Below are 18,658 nucleotides of genomic sequence, written 5' to 3'. Positions count from 1 at the left end.
CCAATTGTGGGTACTCTAGCCATGCTTAGTTTAGCAGAGTCTAACCTAAGTTTTTGTTTTGCTAGTTTTGGGCACTCTAGCCAAGCTGAGTTTGCTGAGTCAAACTGAGTTTTTGTCAACCTGAGTTTAACTTTGTTTTTTGTCTTTGCGTCTCGGCAGGAAGTCATCCTGCAAACTGGATTTCTCAGACCTTCTCTCCCTGGAAGGATCAACTGAGCTTCAAACTGAGCTGGGGTTCAAACAGGAGGTTTGGATCCACTTTCCCCAAGAGATAGTTTGAGCTTCGCACTGACCACTATGACCCGTTCAAGTACCGCAGGAAATCTGAGTGGCAGTCAGCTTCTCCGTTCACCAAGGAACAACCGTAGTCTGAGTAAACCCTGTCCACCCAACATCAAACAAGACTTCACTGGAACATCACACGCAGACTGGATTCTATAAAGGACACCTTTTGTTGGAAACGTGAGTCTGCAACCTATTCCTCCTCTTCAAGCCCAAGATTCTAATTTCCCACTGAGCCTGAACTAACCGCAGTGTCTTCCCCTCACCTTTCAGTTCCCTCACCTTTCAGTGTTCAGCTTTGGACACATGTCATTGTTCTAATAAACCTGTTAAACATTTCCCTGGTCACTCTGTTAGTAAAATCATGACAGTGCTGTTCATCTTAGCTTATTGAACATAATAATCTTTAAATAAGGTGCTCTTTCTACTGTCCTTCAAAGAAATAAACTGCTATGATATCTGGTTTGTCATATCACCATTCAGCAACCCTATAACATTTATTAATATATTACCTAGTTTGATTTAAAGCATCTATAACTAGCACAAATTAATAGAAGTAACTAGCCAGTAATACTAGCAATATGGAAGATCATTAATATTAGCTTGTTCTTATCTTACCTATGAGTCATTGAGCACTGCCTCTTTCCCTTTGATTTTTTTTTTAAACCTGACATGAAAATTTATAATGAATCATTTTGAAGGAAACTGTCTTAATTTAGAATTTACACATAAACAAACTGTACTTACATTATATGTATTGAGCAGCAAAAGTTTGGATTTTCCAACTTTTACATATAATTTCATTAAAATCCATTCATGACTTTTCAGGTGTCCTGCTAACTTGCAAACCAACATTAAAAACCAAGAATAGCCTCCTTGGTGGAGGTATTAATATTTCTTTAGATGTTATATGCTGTTTCAGTCAAATCAGCTTTTGCGTATAAAGCCACATTCCTGCCTTAATTAAAGAACAGAATATACAGATATAATTACATTGATATTATTTTGGGTTTTTTTGGCCAACATTTTTATGTGTCTCAAAATAACTAAATAAAGGAATGAATTTGAGCATTGGTCTCCAGTTTAATCACTGATTATTAATTATTCAAGCATGTATTATAAAGTCAACAGCATTATCAGAGTAGGATATGATCTAACTGCATGATTATAAAAGGCTTTCAGTATATTACATTTTTGATCAACATATACATTTCTGATGTATGAAGTGATTCATGAAATTAAGGTTTAGATATCTTTCAATATATTCCAAAAGCTTTCTTTAGGTTAATATACATGAAGGTATATTAAAAAAAAACTTTTAATGTTAGAATAAGTAATCTGACAAGAAACAATATGGAAACAAGATCCAGAGGAGCAAGCAATACATTCTTTATCTTTAATAAATGATTACACCAAGCTATTAAATCAAATCCATTAACAATGTCGTATCATAGAGTAAAACGAGCACAAGTTAATGTCATCTTTTAACAATTTGGTAAAATATATCAGGGAAACTTCATAAATGTTTTACAGTCGACCTTAGTGAGATTCATCATCTTATTCAGTCACTGTAGGATGGAAACCTTTGTCTCATTTTCGTTCATAGGTGTACAGTTTGTTGTGGCATTGTGGACAGGAATGCTCCACATCCTTGCAAGAGTTGCAACAAAAGGGAATCAAACAACAAGGCCAGCATCTGTTGAGGAGGATGGGATAAAAAGAGACAGGGCAATATTTGATCATATTGATAATTAAAACTGATAAGCAAACTCAATATTTTGGTTCAGAATATTCTTTGACGCGTTTTCAACATTTCTTTGTTGCAATAATTCATAAATATGAAGTTGTTGCTGTATCCAACATCAAACTAATTATTATCTACAATCATGATGAGCTAAGGACTAAAAAACTTTGATTACTTTCATAACCCTTGTTCTCTGAGTAGCATGAGTGAGTGTCTCACATTGGGAACACCTTCAGCCCTCATCAGAAGCTCCTCTTACATTGCACCAGCCCAGATTGGCTGGACAATAAGCCTGTCAGTGTCAGCAAGAGCAGGGTCCCTCCCCTTATATATAGGGCTGACACTGTGCTGACAGTTATTCAAAAAGCGATCACCTCTTCCTTGCAATGACAGAGTACGGAAAGAGGGAGCTTCCTTCAAGCTCCCGGCACACCACGGAATGCTGGCCAACAGTTCTCCCCTCAAAGCCTATGTGGCAGACTGAAATTGCTGCTTGATAGACCTTACTAGTGAAGAAAGCTTTTCATTTATTTAAAAACTGACCAATTACTGTATATCCATACGGAGATCGTGTTGCAGGAGCTCTATCATCCTGTATTGTCTCAATAATATTTTTGTGGTTTAACCTGCAGACTGTAGGTTAAACCACTCACAGGCCAAGCTCACAGAGCCAGTCTTTATGGTTGGGGGTGAAAAATCTGTCCTTGCAATACCCATTAACCAATGCTCGCTGGCCAATTGGGTGCAATGACAATCATTGTCAGACCGTCTCCTCACACCCTGGCTAATGTAGGCGGGATGAGAGCTATTGGGGGAAACACATAAAGCAAAGCATGAGGCCAGAGGTCTATGGATGGCTGACCGAACCGGTGCCAGACCATCCTTACCACCTCTGGGTGGAGTTTTCACTCTGCATACATGGTATTCTCCCTGGAGAGACGATCTGTTACACAGTTCTGCACTCCCTGGAAATGGGTGGCCTACAAAGACGAAAATGTCTGCTGCTCCAAATGATTAGTTTGTGAGCCAGTGTGTGGAGCCTCAGTGATCTCAGCCCTATATATAGGGAGAGGGACTCTGCCCTCAGTGCGACTGAAAGGATTATTGTCCAGCCAATCCTGGCTGGCGTAATGTCAAAGGAGCTTCTGTTCCCAATGTGAGACACGAAACAAATGCTATGAAAGAAAAGTAACTTCTTTCAATGTAGTGGTTGAAGCCCCCCATGGTCTTCACCCATATCTCATGATTATAAGTGAGGATTGGAACAATGACAGCTTTATTTTATGACTGTTTTTTTGGCTTAACCTTTGCTTCACAGAGAATTATAGATATTCTACAATTATTCAGTTGTCTATTAAAAATAAAAACTCAGTTTTCTTTGGACTTAAAAGATACATTTAGTTTTAAAGACAGAGCTTTGTTAAGAAAAGTCTCAGCAACACTGACTTTATCAGCAGTGAGAGGCAGCAGTCACCAGCTAAGACTAGAATAATATTTTTCTTACTTTATCTTCAGTTGGGCATTATAATAATATCATCTGGTCATATAGAGCTGAAAATAGACACGGCTTAACTTAGCCTCCAATTTTAAAACTGTGACACCTTACTAAAGAATTAACAGTTTACCCAATTAAGTCTACCAGCAGCATTATGATAGCATCAATAAATTGCTAAATTACCTTTCAAAACAGACTGAAGTAAAGTGGTACAATTAAATCCCTAAGAAGTTTTTTTTTAACTGTATTTTAAGCTGTACTACTTGTATTTCTAGAAATCTAACAGAGAGAATTGCTGATTCAGTTCTAACATCAGTAATTGGTACAACAATTTGAATCCACGACCAACTTTATGCATATTTTCATGTTCAAGTTTCTACTTACAGAAATGCAAACAGCACTCCAACGATGATCCAGGTGTAGCAGCCTACTTTGTAACTAATTACAGTCACAACTTGGCTCCTGCAATGTGGACATATCATAGTTCCAGGATGTTCAGTGGGCATTTGTTGCACCACCATTGCCGGCTGGTTCACTATTGGCAAACTTTAGTTAATGACACACAACTCATACATTTGTATATTTAGATATCTATATACATTTATAAAAAGTAACTAATAATGTCACTTACTTGGCTGGACAACATGATGTTGGTTAACGATTTGCACAACTTGTGGTTGTTGTTGTTGTGGTTGTGATTGAGGTTGCTGAACTGGACATAGAAAAGGATTTAAATTATAATTAACTGGACAAAGAAACTAGCTAAATGCCTGGTAATAACTGCACAAATGCAAAACAATTGACACCAAAGATCATGTCTGATATCTTACCAGGCATAACATATTGTGGTTGAAATTGCTGAGCATCAGGCTGGGGAAATTGCTGCTCGTGATATTGCTGATAATCAGTTTGTTGATATTGCTGAGCATCAGGTTGGGGGAATTGCTGCTGAGGATATTGCTGATCAAAAGCTTGTGGATACTGCTGAATATCAGGCTGAGCAAATTGGTGCTGAGGATATGGCGGATCAGCCGATTGTTGATACTGTACAGCATCGGGCTGGGTAAATTGCTGTTGAGGATATTGCTGTTTAGCATCAGGTTGAGAAACAAAAGACTCAGATGCTGGCTGACCATCAGGTGTGGGTAGATTGAATACCATGTTACTGTCCAAAGGGGAGCCAGGATATGGTGGTGCTGGGCTATTTGGAATATCTGGTTCAACTGGGGGAGGCCCCTCATCTTTTCCCATCTTTTTATCTGCCAAAGATGTTAAAGAAAATACAGCAAAGGATAACATAAATATACAATAAAAAAAGAAAGAATATACTATATATATGAATATATATATATATATATATATATTAGGGCTGGGCGAAAAAAAGCTTATCGATAAAAAAAAATGCATATTGATCGATATCGATAATTATTGAAAAGATTTGAAACCATATTTTATGTGCAGCTCTGCCTGGACTTTTTATAATTTTGCTAAAAGATTTAATTTTAATAAAAAACACAAACACAGACTTAATTAAATATTTATTTAACCAACTTTTTTAACCATAACAGAATTGTTTTAAAGAAAAATAACTTAAGAGACCTGAGTTATGTCATTAAATACTGACAAAGAATAAACTAAAGTGACCAGAAAAGTGACCAAAATAAATATAACAAATAAATAAATGCCCCCCCACCGCCGCCGCCGCCCCCGTTTCCTGCTTTAACCTGAGTTATTACTTTGAAGTTTCTGGCCCCTCAGCATTTTTATCTCAATTGTTAGAACTACGTGGGAAACTGCCCAGAACTGAAAATGTATATATATTTTCCCGAAGATTCCTCGGAGGAGAGCCGCGCCGGGGCCTCGTACTCCTGCGGGTGTGAGCGGCTGAGATGATTAAAAAAAAAAAAAGTTGGTTGTGTTATCAGACTTGGTTTTCACTGGTTCCCGACACATTTTCCAGATGACTGTGGGTTTTTTTTTGTCCGACTTGCCATGACCGAAATACTGCCAGACTGCCGAACTACAAAAACCTTCTTTGAAACAATTTCCTCCGCCTCTCCTTGCTGCGACATCTTCATGTGCTCTGTGTTGTGGTTTGAGAGGGCGGCGCTTGGTGACGTCGTGCCTGGGTCCGCGATTGCGATTGGTTGGGAGGAAGCAGTGACTAGCATAAACCTACATGCTAGGCTACAATGAGAAGGAAGGAAAACTGCGTTTCTTTATCGAACTTTTATTGACCCTCTTTTTTTCTATTGCGCCACACGTCTATCGATCGATATATATCGTTATTGAATTATCGCCCAGCCCTAATATATACAGGTGCTGGTCATAAAATTAGAATATCATGAAAAAGTAGATTGATTTCAGTAATTCCATTTAAAAAGTGAAACTTGTATATTATATTCATACATTACATACAAACTCATATATTTCAGATGTTTATTTTGTTTAATTTTGATGATTACAAATGACAACAAATGAAAATCTCAAATTCATCATATCAGAAAATTAGAATATTGTGAAAAGGTTCAAAATTGATGGCCCCTGGTGCCACACTCTAATCAGCTAATTAACTCAAACCACCTGCAAAAGCCTTTAAATGGTCTTTCAGTCTAGTTCTATAGGCTACACAATCATGGGGAAGACTGCTGACTTGACAGTTGTCCAAAAGACGACCATCGACACCTTGCACAAGGAGGGCAAGACACAAAAGGTCATCGCTAAAGAGGCTGGCTGTTCACAGAGCTCAGTGTCCAAGCACATTAATAGAGAGGCGAAGGGAAGGAAAAGATGTGGTCGAAAAAAGTGTACAAGCAAGAGAGATAACCGCACCCTGGAGAGGATTGTGAAACAAAACCCATTCAAAAATGTGGGGGAGATTCACAAAGAGTGGACTGCAGCTGGAGTGAGTGCTTCAAGAACCACCACACACAGACGTATGAAAGACATGGGTTTCTGCTGTCGCATTCCTTGTGTCAAGCCACTCTTGAACCACAGACAGCGTCAGAAGCGTCTTGCCTGGGCTAAAGAGAAACAGGACTGGACTGCTGGTGAGTGGTCCAAAGTCATGTTCTCTGATGAAAGTAAATTTTGCATTTCCTTTGGAAATCAAGGTCCCAGAGTCTGGAGGAAAAGAAGAGAGGCACTTCATCCACGTTGCTTGAAGTCCAGTGTAAAGTTTCCACAGTCAGTGATGGTTTGGGGTGCCATGTCATCTGCTGGTGTTGGTCCATTGTGTTTTCTGAGGTCCAGGGTCAACGCAGCCACATACCAGGAAGTTTTAGAGCACTTCATGCTTCCTGCAGCTGACCAACTTTTTGGAGATGCAGATTTCATTTTCCAACAGGACTTGGCACCTGCACACAGTGCCAAAGCTACCAGTACCTGGTTGAAGGACCATGGTATCCCTGTTCTTAATTGGCCAGCAAACTCTCCTGACCTTAACCCCATAGAAAATCTATGGGGTATTGTGAAGAAGAAGATGCAATACACCAGACCCAACAATTCAGAAGAGCTAAAAGCCACTATTAGAGCAACCTGGGCTATCATAACACCTGAGCAGTGCCACAGACTGATCGACTCCATGCCACGCCGCATTGCTGCAGTAATACAGGCCAAAGGAGGCCCAACTAAATACTGAGTGCTGTACATGCTCATACTTTTCATGTTCATACTTTTCAGTTGGCCAACATTTCTATAAATCCTTTGTTTTTATTGGTCTTCAGTAATATTCTAATTTTCTGATATGATGAATTTGAGATTTTCATTTGTTGTCATTTGTAATCATCAAAATTAAACAAAATAAACATCTGAAATATATGAGTTTGTATGTAATGTATGAATATAATATACAAGTTTCACTTTTTAAATGGAATTACTGAAATCAATCTACTTTTTCATGATATTCTAATTTTATGACCAGCACCTGTACATGAGATCAACATCCTGGGACTTTGTCTGTTCTCGGTCTGCGGTTCTTTTGAATTGGAACAGTACTAGGGCTGAGGTTGATGACGTTTCACGAGTACACAAGCACATGAGAATGCTCAAGTACACATATTGAAAAAGGGCCCAGGCTTCAGGCTGTTGAACACCCAGGGGTTAAAATAGGCCCCCCACGTAGTTGTCCTCCAAAAGTGCCTGAGCAACCAGGTGATGGGGTAATGGTACGCAGAAAGTGTAGTCGTGGATCTCTGCCCCATGGTCAGCACCAACCTGTCCACGTTTCTAACCAATTTTCCCTTCAGTGACGCACCCACTGGGAAGCCCACTCTGGTAACTAGCAGCTCCATAGTCAGAAACGTGGCATTAGAAACACCAGGGACCACAGTCAAATGTTTGCCCAGGACCAGAATGGGCAACATCAAGATAAATTACAGTAAGATTGTTATTCACGCTGGCAGTAACGACACTTGAAAACGCCGATTGGAGGTCACTAAAATTAGTGTTGCTTCGGTGTGTAAGTTAGCCACAACAGACTGTTGTAATTTCCTTTGGTCCCCTCCCTGATCTGACCAGTGATGACATGTTTAGCCACATGTTGCCATTAAACAGCTGGTTGTGTAGGTAGTTTCTAGAAAACAACATGGGCTATATTAATAATTGGCTATCCTTTTGGGGAAAGCCTGGTCTGATTTGAAGAGACTGCATCCATCCCACTTTGGGTGGTGCTGCTCTTATTTCTAGGAATCTGGCCAAAATTTTTAGTCCTCCAAATCTCTGACAACCCAGGGTGCAGACCAGGAAGCAGAGTCATAGTTTAACACACCTCTCTGCAGCTTGTCTACTGTTACCTCTCATTGCTCCATCCACACAGTGTCTTGCCCAGGAACAAAAAGATTCCCAAAGGAGCAAATCATGATAATCTAACTTAAATTAAAATAACTCAGATTGGGGAAAAAGTTAAAACGATTAAATGTGGTTTACTTAACTTAAGATCTCTTTCTTCAAAAAGTCTGCTAATAAATGAGCTGATTTGTGGTAACCACACTGATTTATGTTGTCCTAAAGAAAATTGGCTGCAGCAAGAGGATTATTTGAGCATAAATCAGGTAACTCCTTCTAGCTATTTAAATTTTTACATACCCAGAAATTCTGGGCAAGCAGGAGGAGTAGCAACAGTCTTTAAGTCCTACTTATTGATTACTCCAAAGAAAGTTAATAACTACAACTCTTTTGAACATTTAACCCTTAGTTTCTCTCATCCAAACTGCAAAGTAAGAAAACCTCTTCTTGTACCTTTGTATCATCCACCAGATCCTTACTCTGAACTTTTAGAGTTCCTATCTGATTTGGTGTTAAATACTGACAGGGTTATCATAGTGGGGGATTTTAACATTAATGCTGACATTGACAGTGATAGCTTAAATGCAGCATTTAATGGTATCTTAGATGCTATTGGCTTAGATCAAAATGTGAATAGTCCCACACATTCTCATCTTCATACTTTCTGACCACTTTTTAATAACCTTCAGGATTACTTAAATAGGGTTCCCCTCCCCCGAAAGAAGATTTCATTTAGCAGATCATTATCAAATAGAGATTAGTGCTAGGACAAATTCTCTTTACTATATGCTCACAATTGGTAGATTTATTAGACAGCATGGGTTTAATTTCCACTGTTATGCTGATGATACTCGGCTATATCTGTCTAAAAATCGAGATGAAACTAACCCATAGATTACTGACTTGAAGATATACAAACCTGGCTGTCTCTTAACTTTCTGCTCCTGAATACAGACAAAATATAAGTAATAGTCTTTGGACCAGAGTCTTTGAAAAAGAAGCTGATTAGTCAATCACTTCATTTGGATGGGATTAAACTGATTCCAGATAATAAAGTAAAAACTCTTGGTGTTATTTTTGACCAGGACCTGTTATTTAAATTCCATATCAAAGAGATTTTTAGAATTTCCTTCTTTCATCTGTGCAATATTGCAAAAAATAGAAATATCCTGTCCAAGTGTGATGCTGAGAAACTAGTCCATTTATTTGTTACATCAAGGCTGGACTATTGTAATTCTTTACTATCAGGAAGTCCGCAAACTGTAGTTAAAAGCCTTCAGCTGATCCAAAATGCTGCTGCCACAAATGTGATGGACATTAAAAAGAGAGATCATATGTTAGCTTCAAAAAATTGTGAGTTCATATAGGACAAAAAATGAATCTGACACACCAAGGGATTTTCAAACACAGCTTCCTCCAGGAGGAGAAAGGCTGCCTGCTCACATTTCAGCACCTTTCTGTCCCACACCAGAACAGCAGAGTCTTTTATTAACAGAACATGACACAATGGGGTGGGTCCTATGACCCTAGAATGACCAACTGACTGAGAGGCAGGTCATAAAATCACAGGACAGAATGTAGCATCTTATTTCTTCAATGTTTCATATGCACACACATTAACTTTATAATAATCATTGAATAAACATAATATCATATCTCTCCTATCCTAGCTTCTCTTCATTGGCTTCCTATTAATGATTCCTGTTATGATTGTTCCTTATGTTCCAAACAGAGCACTTTGCTCTCAATCTGCAGGTTCACTAGTGGTTCCGAGAAGTTCAAAAAATAGAAGGGGAGTTATCAGTTATCAGGCTCCTCTCCTGTGGAACCAACTATCAGTTTTAGTCTGTGAGGCAGACACCCTGTCTACTTCTAAGGGTAGGTTTAAAACTTTCCATTTTGATAAAGCTTATAGTTAAGAGTGGCTAATGTTATCCTTAGTAGAGTATCTCTATAATCATGCTGGGTTAGGCTTAGACTTCTGGAGGACATAGGGACCCCTTTTTCATCATTCTGCTTAAGTTTCTCTCTCTATTCTCCCACTCTTCAGAACATGTTAGTTCAATCTGTAACATTAAACTCTCTCTGCTTTTTCTCATAGTAGCTTTGCCTCGTCTGTTCCTGTTTGGCTGTGACACCACCCTGGAGAGAAATATCAGCTGTGCTGCTGCCATAAACACATTTGTTTACTGATGTTCAAGATCAGCCTGTTTTTCAGTGTAGTCCTGTTTCTCTGACTGTGACTGGCTGAATGTGCTCTGTTCATCCTTTGACACGGGAGCTGGCTTGGAGCTTGTCTGCCTGGACGGGGCCATCTTTTCTAGTTGCCTTTTGTATCTCTGCTTCTTTCTGTATGTCTGCTTCTGTCTCCCTGAGTCTGCCTCCCCAGTTGGCCTCAGCAGCAGTTAAAAGTTTTTTTTTTCTCACCACTGTTACTACAAGCATGCTTAGTGTGAAGGCTTTTTGTCAATTAGTTCATGCAATCAAATGGTTTTCCTTAGATAGAAAACTTTGAATCAATTTGACTGTATCATCTGGTGAACCGTAAATTGCCTTGAGAAATATGAAATATGAAATATGTTGTGAATTGGTACTACATAAATAAACTGAATTGAATTGAACAAAAAGATAGAGAAGAATCTAAAATGACTATACATAATGTATAAAGAATTCAGTATTAAACCATGAACTTAATCCCCATAAGATTGTACTAACATGGGAACAACTACAGAACATTGACAGCAGAAACAAAAAAAAAAAGATATTCTAAAACTGGAGCTGGGAAATATGGAATACCTGGAATATCTTGTACAACTGCACTATCTAGAGGAGGTCCTTCACCTTTTTCCATTTTACCTGCCAAGGAAGTAAGAGATAGCACAGGACAGCATAAAAAAATTGAATGTGTCATCAGTACTTCTGACTTTTCAGGTACAGTAGTAAGCAGGATTACAGTTTTTTCAGTCACTGACAAGCTTTTGTCAAATCAGTTGTCACATTTTCAAATCTCTAAACACAGCACAGCATCGGTCTTTCATGGCCATACCATTCACACATTTCATGTTGTTTTCACACAACATACAGTCAGTAAACACATTTCCACAAAGCTTAAATTTTCTTAATAGACACACTATACCTTCCAACAAAATTATGGATTGTTTTTGTAGTATTTACAAATGTCAACACACACCATCCCACAATAGCAAAAACGTTATTTCAAACCTTAGATACAGTATAAAAACCTCTGTTTCTGCAATAATATCATTCTAAAACAATAAACCTTGGCTGATAATAAACAAACATTTAAATAATTGACACATAGCTGATTTATGTTGGGTAAATTGGGCCAACCACAGATGATTCCAGTCTGGCTAAGACTTGTAGTGCCAGGGTGTTTTTCCTCTACTACATATATATAAAAGGAGGACTTTGAGGAGTGATGTTTTTGGAAAAATAAACATAAAAAGAACTGTAATGTCTGGACGAGGAAGAGTAAGAGCAAGGGGCCAAGGGAGAATAGAAGGCCCAAGGAGAGGGCAAGTTAGAGGTGTAAGAATGCGTGGTGGAGGCAATCCAGGGGCTCCAAGAACAGTAATCAATGATGAAATTCGTGCAACATTCATTGACCATGTAATCAACCATGGTCTTTAACTAAGAGAGGCTGGTGAAAGAGTGCAGCCCAATTTGAGGCAGTCAATGGTTGCCTCCTTTATATGCATCTTTCAGCAAACCAACAGGTAAGTATTGCATTTTACATGGATCGTTTCTATTTTCACTTGACATTTCAATAAGGTCATACAGTAATGCATATGTTTGTATTTTTTGTCCCTGTAAAGAATGCAATGTCTTCCACCCTCACGGGGAAGAGGAAAGCTCCTCAATAACAATCAACAGCTGGCCATTGTAGAAATAGTTGTTGCAAACTGCAATAAAACTGCATGAAATTCAAACTAGGATTGTGGAGGACCATGAGATATTTGATAACATCGATAGCATCTGCCTCTCGACCATTACGAGGACATTCTCCAAACACAGAGTGCGGATGAAGCAGCTCTACCCTGTTCCCTTTGAGAGGAACAGTGAGAGTCAAGGAGCTATGAAAACAATATGCCCAGGTATATTGTATATTCAATTAAATGTCCAGTTCTATAAGCTTTGCACTTAACCTACACAGTTATAGGTTACAGTACAGTATGGATTATAGTAATGACATGATTTACCTAAACTTTGTTTCAGAGTTTTGGAATTGGAGGCCAACCAGGCCCCTCATGAATATATATATATATATATATATATATATATATATATATATATATATATATATATATATATATATATATATATATATATATATATATATATATATATATATATATATATATATATATATATATATATATAGATGAGGCAGGATTCAATCTGGCTAAGAGGAGTCGACGTGGACGAAATGTAATTGGAAAAAGAGCCACAGTTGATGTGCCAGGACAGAGAGGGGCAAAAATTATCATGTGTGCAGCAATTGCAGATGCAGGATAACTCCTTCACAGATGTCAGGTTGGACCTTATAATACTGAGTGCATCCTTGACTTCTCAATGATCTCCACCAGCACCTGTTTCCAGAGCAGTATTGGGAGGGTGAAAACATGAGGACCTTTGTAATTATCTGTTATAGCAATGTTGTGCTTTTTATTTAGTTTATTCCCCCAATATTTATCTGGACTTGTCTCTGTTGTTCTTTTTGTTCAGAGTGGTCTTGTGTGTTTCACAGATATTTTTTTCATTGTAAGAAATACTGTAAAACTTTTTTCTGCTCTATCAAACCGTGTTTCTACTGTGCCTCCTTTAGTAAACAGTACAGGAAAAAAAACGGATTTGCTTTTTACTGGAATGCTTTTGAATGCGAGCATTACTGTATATGTGGACAATGGACATATAGTTACCAACCAAGAAATTTAGTGTAAAAACGGAATGCAAGTTTGCATGCAAATACCTGTAAAACTGAAACATAAAAGTCTATGTAGTTTTTTTTTATGTCAACAATAGCCAGTATTTTGAAACCTGGTGCACTTTGATTGACTGCATGTATTTTGTGAAGTGAAAACAAGTGTCATTCTTTGATAGAATAATTTCATTTTGAGTCAGATGTCCAGTGTTTTGGTAAAGATAGTGTGTGCAGAGAAAAGTGTGTTATATTTTGAAGTTAGTATACATTTAACAAAATGCATTTTTGAGAAGAGAGTTATCCATTTGCAAATTGTGTTTTGTAGGTGCGAGTCTGGTTTAAGAGTTTAGAAAACGTGTCTGAAGTATGGGTAAGCCCTTCTTAGTGAAATTGTGACACCAATTGTGACACCAAGCTTTTTAAGTTACATGTATGAATCGGCTTTGATCCACACCACTGCATAAAAAGCTGGTTATCAGTTGAGATTAGTTGTAGATAAATCTTCCCTGTGTTTCATTGTTTAGGTGATTTGTGAAGTGGGTGTGTCATCTCGATTCAGAAAGAGTGGAATGTCACTCTGCTGCTTCTTCAGTAGGTCTCACATACTTGAAGAAGCACCAGTCTGACATTTCTTATTCATTTAGAACAACACCACACTGACCTTTACACGTTTATGAAAGGAGGAAATGTGGAAAGGTTTAATGGGTATGAATTGGGGTGGGGAAAAACATTTTTCCTATCCCTATCATTCACTCAGACTCACACCTGCAAAATTAGACAAATGGCTAGCCATTATGGCTTCTCTTACTGACACCTGATAACCTGTTTTGTAGAAGCAAGAAGATGTCAGGACAGCAGTGACAATCCCTCAAGTACGAGGTTGTTCAACATCCATCTTTTTGTGGGAGCTACTTGTATCATGTATTGCAAGGCTGCATTTGCAGCTGATAACTTTTGATCTCCGATGCATAAGACTGCAAGTCAAAAGCCATATGTAGAAAGTGCTTGTAAAAATGGTGGCTTAATCCAAAAAGCTTTTCCATAGAGTTTCAACCAGGGCTCCAGTAGACTTTTCTGTAGCTTTTAAGAAGTTACATGTATACCATGATTCATTATACTCAGTCAAAGCAGAGCTTTCTTATTGTTCTATTTATTTAATATTTTCCGAGTGCACTTTAGGGGGAATTACCTAACATCCACCAAATATTTGGCTGCATATCTGTTCCAGTGTGCATAAAAAATTGAATATGGTCAAATAATATACAGTACAGTAAACATGTGCAATAAGAGAAAAGTTGGCACTAGATTTGATTGAGGTGTTCCAATTGTGCAGATGAGTGCTGGGGCGATCGGACTCGGTTTATTATGCTGATTTTAAAAAATTTTTTTAATTTGAAACATTGCACTTTTTATTTTTGCTGATGTTCTCAAAATTAACAGATTATATATTGTGCTGCTGGGGAAACCTTTTCAGGATCTACAGAAACAACTGTCCTATTGTGGCTTGCCATAGGATCTCTTTCTTCTTTCTCTGACACCTAGAGAATGGGGGAAGCTTACCAACCTTGGTTGTTTCATGAGCACAAACAACTCAAAGATTATTCTCTATTAAGATTTCCATTATTTACTTTAGATTTTTGTCTTAGTGGGTTTTGTAATGGGCTATGAGCCGGGTCGTTTCAATTCAGATTAGCGCCAATTCACAACACATGTAATCTCAAGGCACTTTACAGTTACCAGATCATACAAACGTTTTCTTTCTAAGCAAAACCAGTTGATTGCATTGACTCATTCCCTCAAATGCAATCCCTCACACTAAGCATGCTTTTAGCAACAGTGGGGAGGAAATAATCCCTTTTAACAGGAAGAAACTTCCAGCAGAACCAGGCTCAGTGTGAGCGGCCATCTGCTGAGGCCGACTGGGGTTCAAGGAGACAGAAGCAGAGATGCAAGCATGACAAAGTGTTTCTACTGTATTTAAAACCAAACAATGTAATAACACTAATACAGATGCCAGTGGCTTCAGGGGCTAACATGCTTTAAGCCTCTTCTCTAAAATTTATTTACATTTAATTTAAAGTGAGGTTACTTTATTTCAAGCAGGGTTGCTGTTCTGCAGATTTTATAGGTTGTTCTCCTGGTAATGGGAATGTGCTGTCAGCTATGTGTCAGGTGCGCAAGGTCCTGCACAGGGCGCAAAGCTCTTCATCCACTGATGTAAAAGTATCATGTGAACTCTTTACAATATGTATGGCACACATTTCGCATCATATAATTACAGTAATAATGATAATTATAATAATGATTATAATGTTATTATCATAATTGTGGTGTGCTTTGTGTATCTCTTTGGCAACCTGTAGAGTTCTTCTTCTTGCTGCTATCTTTTCAGAGTTCTTGTGAAGAGTGGCCCTATTCAACACACGAGTGTACTTGTGTCGGAATGGCAACAATTAAAACTGTCATAGTGGGGGGATGCAACTGATCGTAGAGGGGCATGTCTTTGTAAAGGGTTATTGGGGTGTTGTCTGAATATTGGGGTGGTGAATTAATGGTATGTCAGAAAAAGGCAAGCTAAACAAAACCCTTTGCCATAAGTGTTACTTTGCCTTTTTCAACTCATTAGGAATAATCACATAATGTTAAGAATTAATTATCTAAAAAGTTATTTATTTCTGATAAAATAAGATCAGATTTTAAAATATTATTCTACAAAAAAATTTTTTGAGAATTTTTCAAAAGCAACCTCTTTGCTTTTGTGCAGGCTGATTGCATTCCAATTGCTCTCGATATGTTTAAAAGCTCACTTGAAAAGATTTCAAACTCTTCAAGATAAACTTTGTTTCTCAAAACAAAAAAATCATGTGTTATCAAAAAAATCCTGTGTTATCTGTGATATCTTCACCTGATCTTATTGATCAGGATTTTTCAAATATTTTCATTTGCCTTTTTTCCTGTAAGTGTACGTAGTAGATAATTAGTTGAGATTCACTAGCTTGAAAGTTTTAAACTGATATATCATTAACCTTGAGTTGAATTATTCCTATTAATAAATTCGCATATTTGAAATGAAGTTGTGAATTTATTCCATATAGGTGTAGAGTTAGTTATTTGACCTTGATTTGAGAGTTTGACACACTTTTATCTGTTGTCCAATCACACAGACAATACACAAAACAACATGGCAGTCCATTAGTGATTTGATTTGAATATACAATTCTACAATACGGTCCATTGTAGGATTGAAGCAACTGCTAGCATTAAACAGGTTCTAAAAAGTAATGAGTCATTTTCTTTGCAATGCTTTAAATACCTGTGATGTAAATACCAAAGGGAATGCACTGGAGATAACGAAACACCAGGCACAAAAGAGTGAAGTCCTTGTTGAACCTGTTCACCTACTTTCTGAAGATTAGTTCACACTGTTTTATTTTTATTTTATACATAGCCCATACTACAATCTGTGTAAAATGTTCCACTGGTAACTTTTAAAACTATGAGTTTGTTTTTTTGTTTTTTTTTGTCACATTCGCTCAAATTTGTTTGTTTGTTTGTTCACTTACATACATTTTCCATAATTATGTTTTAAGACATATATATCCCTTCCAAAACTTTATATCAAAGTAATTAATTCAAAAATGCATATAGAAGTACATCTTAATGAATTGGAATATCATTGAAGTTCATTTATTTCAGTAACTCAGTTCAAATCTAAATGATTATGTTCAAGCTTTAATTTCTGTTAATTTTGATCATTTCTACTTAAAACATTCATAAAGATTAGAATATTACAAGAGAAAAATAAAAAAACAATGCTGAAAAAGTAATACAGCTTAAAAATATTACTTTTTACAACTGGTATGTTTAATCTGAAAATTGAGCCTCATTGGAGGCTCTATTTTATTTTACTGATTTAAATCTGTATGTTAAAAAATATATCTAGGTTTTAAATCTTCTTACCTGTGGTTTTGTGTGTGGAATGGCTTCAGAAAGGTGCAAGACAACCAAGTGCCCTATTTATCTGATGGTAGATAAAAATAACAGCAAAACACATTTCTGACAAAAGGTGGAGCAACAGAGCAGGCAGGTAGAAGTAGGTGTGGAGTGTAGATTCCAAAAAAACTAAACAAAAAAAGTTCTCTTCTTGGGTTTGGAGCTAGATTTAGGTATAAGGTTCAAAATCAATTTAGGTTATGGTTAAGTTGGTGATGCTTAGGGTTAGGGTTAAGATCCGGGTTAAGACTGTTGAGCTTTGCAGCTTCACCACCTTTGAACTTGGGGGAAACACAGACACAGAAGCAATCTCTTCTTTAGCCCTCTTGACATATTTATTAACTGAATGACTCCACAGCAGAGAACATAACAGAGAACAGGAATTGGGGAGGGAAAAAAAAGCAAAAATGCACTGACACCTGTTGCCAGTCTCACAGCGACACACTGTGGCGAAAAAAGACACTGCACACAAACAGAGTACAGTACACCGAAATTGTATTCAGTTTGTGGAAACTAAAAAAAAAAAAATTACACACAATAATGAAACATAGATGTGGACCTCTTCTGCCCCTTTTTAAATGCCATGTCATTTGAAGTCTTTTATAATTTTAGCTATTGAAGTAAATGGAAGCTATTGTAGAAAAACACTGCATTTTTTTATAAGAAATTACAAAAAATATTTAAAAAACTTAAAGAAAATAAAAATGAGTGTGCCTCATCTTCCCCAACAATTTCAGTCTGATTTAAGGGAAGCGGTGGCCTAGTGATTTAGGGCTTTGCGCTTGGGTTCCAGAGGTTCTGAGTTCAAGCCCCACACCCATGGACTGCCACTCTAGGTCCCTGAACAAAGACCATTAACCCCACACTGCTCCACGGGTGCTGCACAATGGCAGCCCACTGCTCCCCAAAAGGGATTTGTTAATTTAAGAGTTAATTTCGTTACTCTGCACTTGTGACAGTTTTATGTAAATAAAAACAGAAAAAAAAAAAAAAAAAATCTAAGTCTGTGGGTCATCTGACGTGAAAGCTATATAGGAGAAAAAGCAGATTTTGAGTCAATGAGTCAAGCTATAGAAGAAAATAAATTTTGAATAAAGAAAATCCTAAAAATATAGACTTAAAATGAAATTAAACATGAGTTCGCCTCATCTGGCCCATCTAGTATTTTAGGCAGATTTTCTATCAATGGATCACATTACCTGGACGCTATTGAAGTAAAACAATAAATTATGAATAAAAACAATCCTAAAAATTATAAAAAAGAATATCCAGAATATTCCCCAGTACAAGGAGGCTCAGTGGAAGAGTGGAGGGAATGTAAAACAGCTGCTATTTCTTCTCTAGTGCCCTCTTATGGAACCATTTCACCAGCGCTGCTGACTTTACCAGCCTGGGTTTATAATCATTCCCGAAAAAC

General features: G+C 37.4%; 1 protein-coding gene across 1 annotated transcript; it reads right to left on the bottom strand.

The window, feature by feature from the left end:
• Positions 1-1,341: 1,341 nt before the first annotated feature.
• On the bottom strand, positions 1,342-17,349 carry LOC119774367 (cell death-inducing p53-target protein 1 homolog). The gene is made up of 7 exons (XM_038271846.1): positions 17,209-17,349; positions 11,103-11,162; positions 4,680-4,780; positions 4,352-4,592; positions 4,153-4,233; positions 3,906-4,056; positions 1,342-1,978 (listed from the first exon to the last, which is right to left on the bottom strand). The coding sequence occupies exons 2-7, from the start codon at positions 11,155-11,157 to the stop codon at positions 1,873-1,875; spliced, it is 735 nt and encodes a 244-aa protein (XP_038127774.1). The 5' UTR covers positions 11,158-11,162; positions 17,209-17,349; the 3' UTR covers positions 1,342-1,872.
• Between the last annotated feature and the right edge of the window lie 1,309 nt (positions 17,350-18,658).

Source organism: Cyprinodon tularosa, unplaced genomic scaffold, assembly GCF_016077235.1.
Source record: "Cyprinodon tularosa strain WSP-4 unplaced genomic scaffold, ASM1607723v1 ctg81, whole genome shotgun sequence".
Taxonomy (NCBI): domain Eukaryota; kingdom Metazoa; phylum Chordata; class Actinopteri; order Cyprinodontiformes; family Cyprinodontidae; genus Cyprinodon; species Cyprinodon tularosa.
Note: the sequence above shows the minus strand (reverse complement) of the source record. Positions and strands in the feature narration are given on the sequence as shown.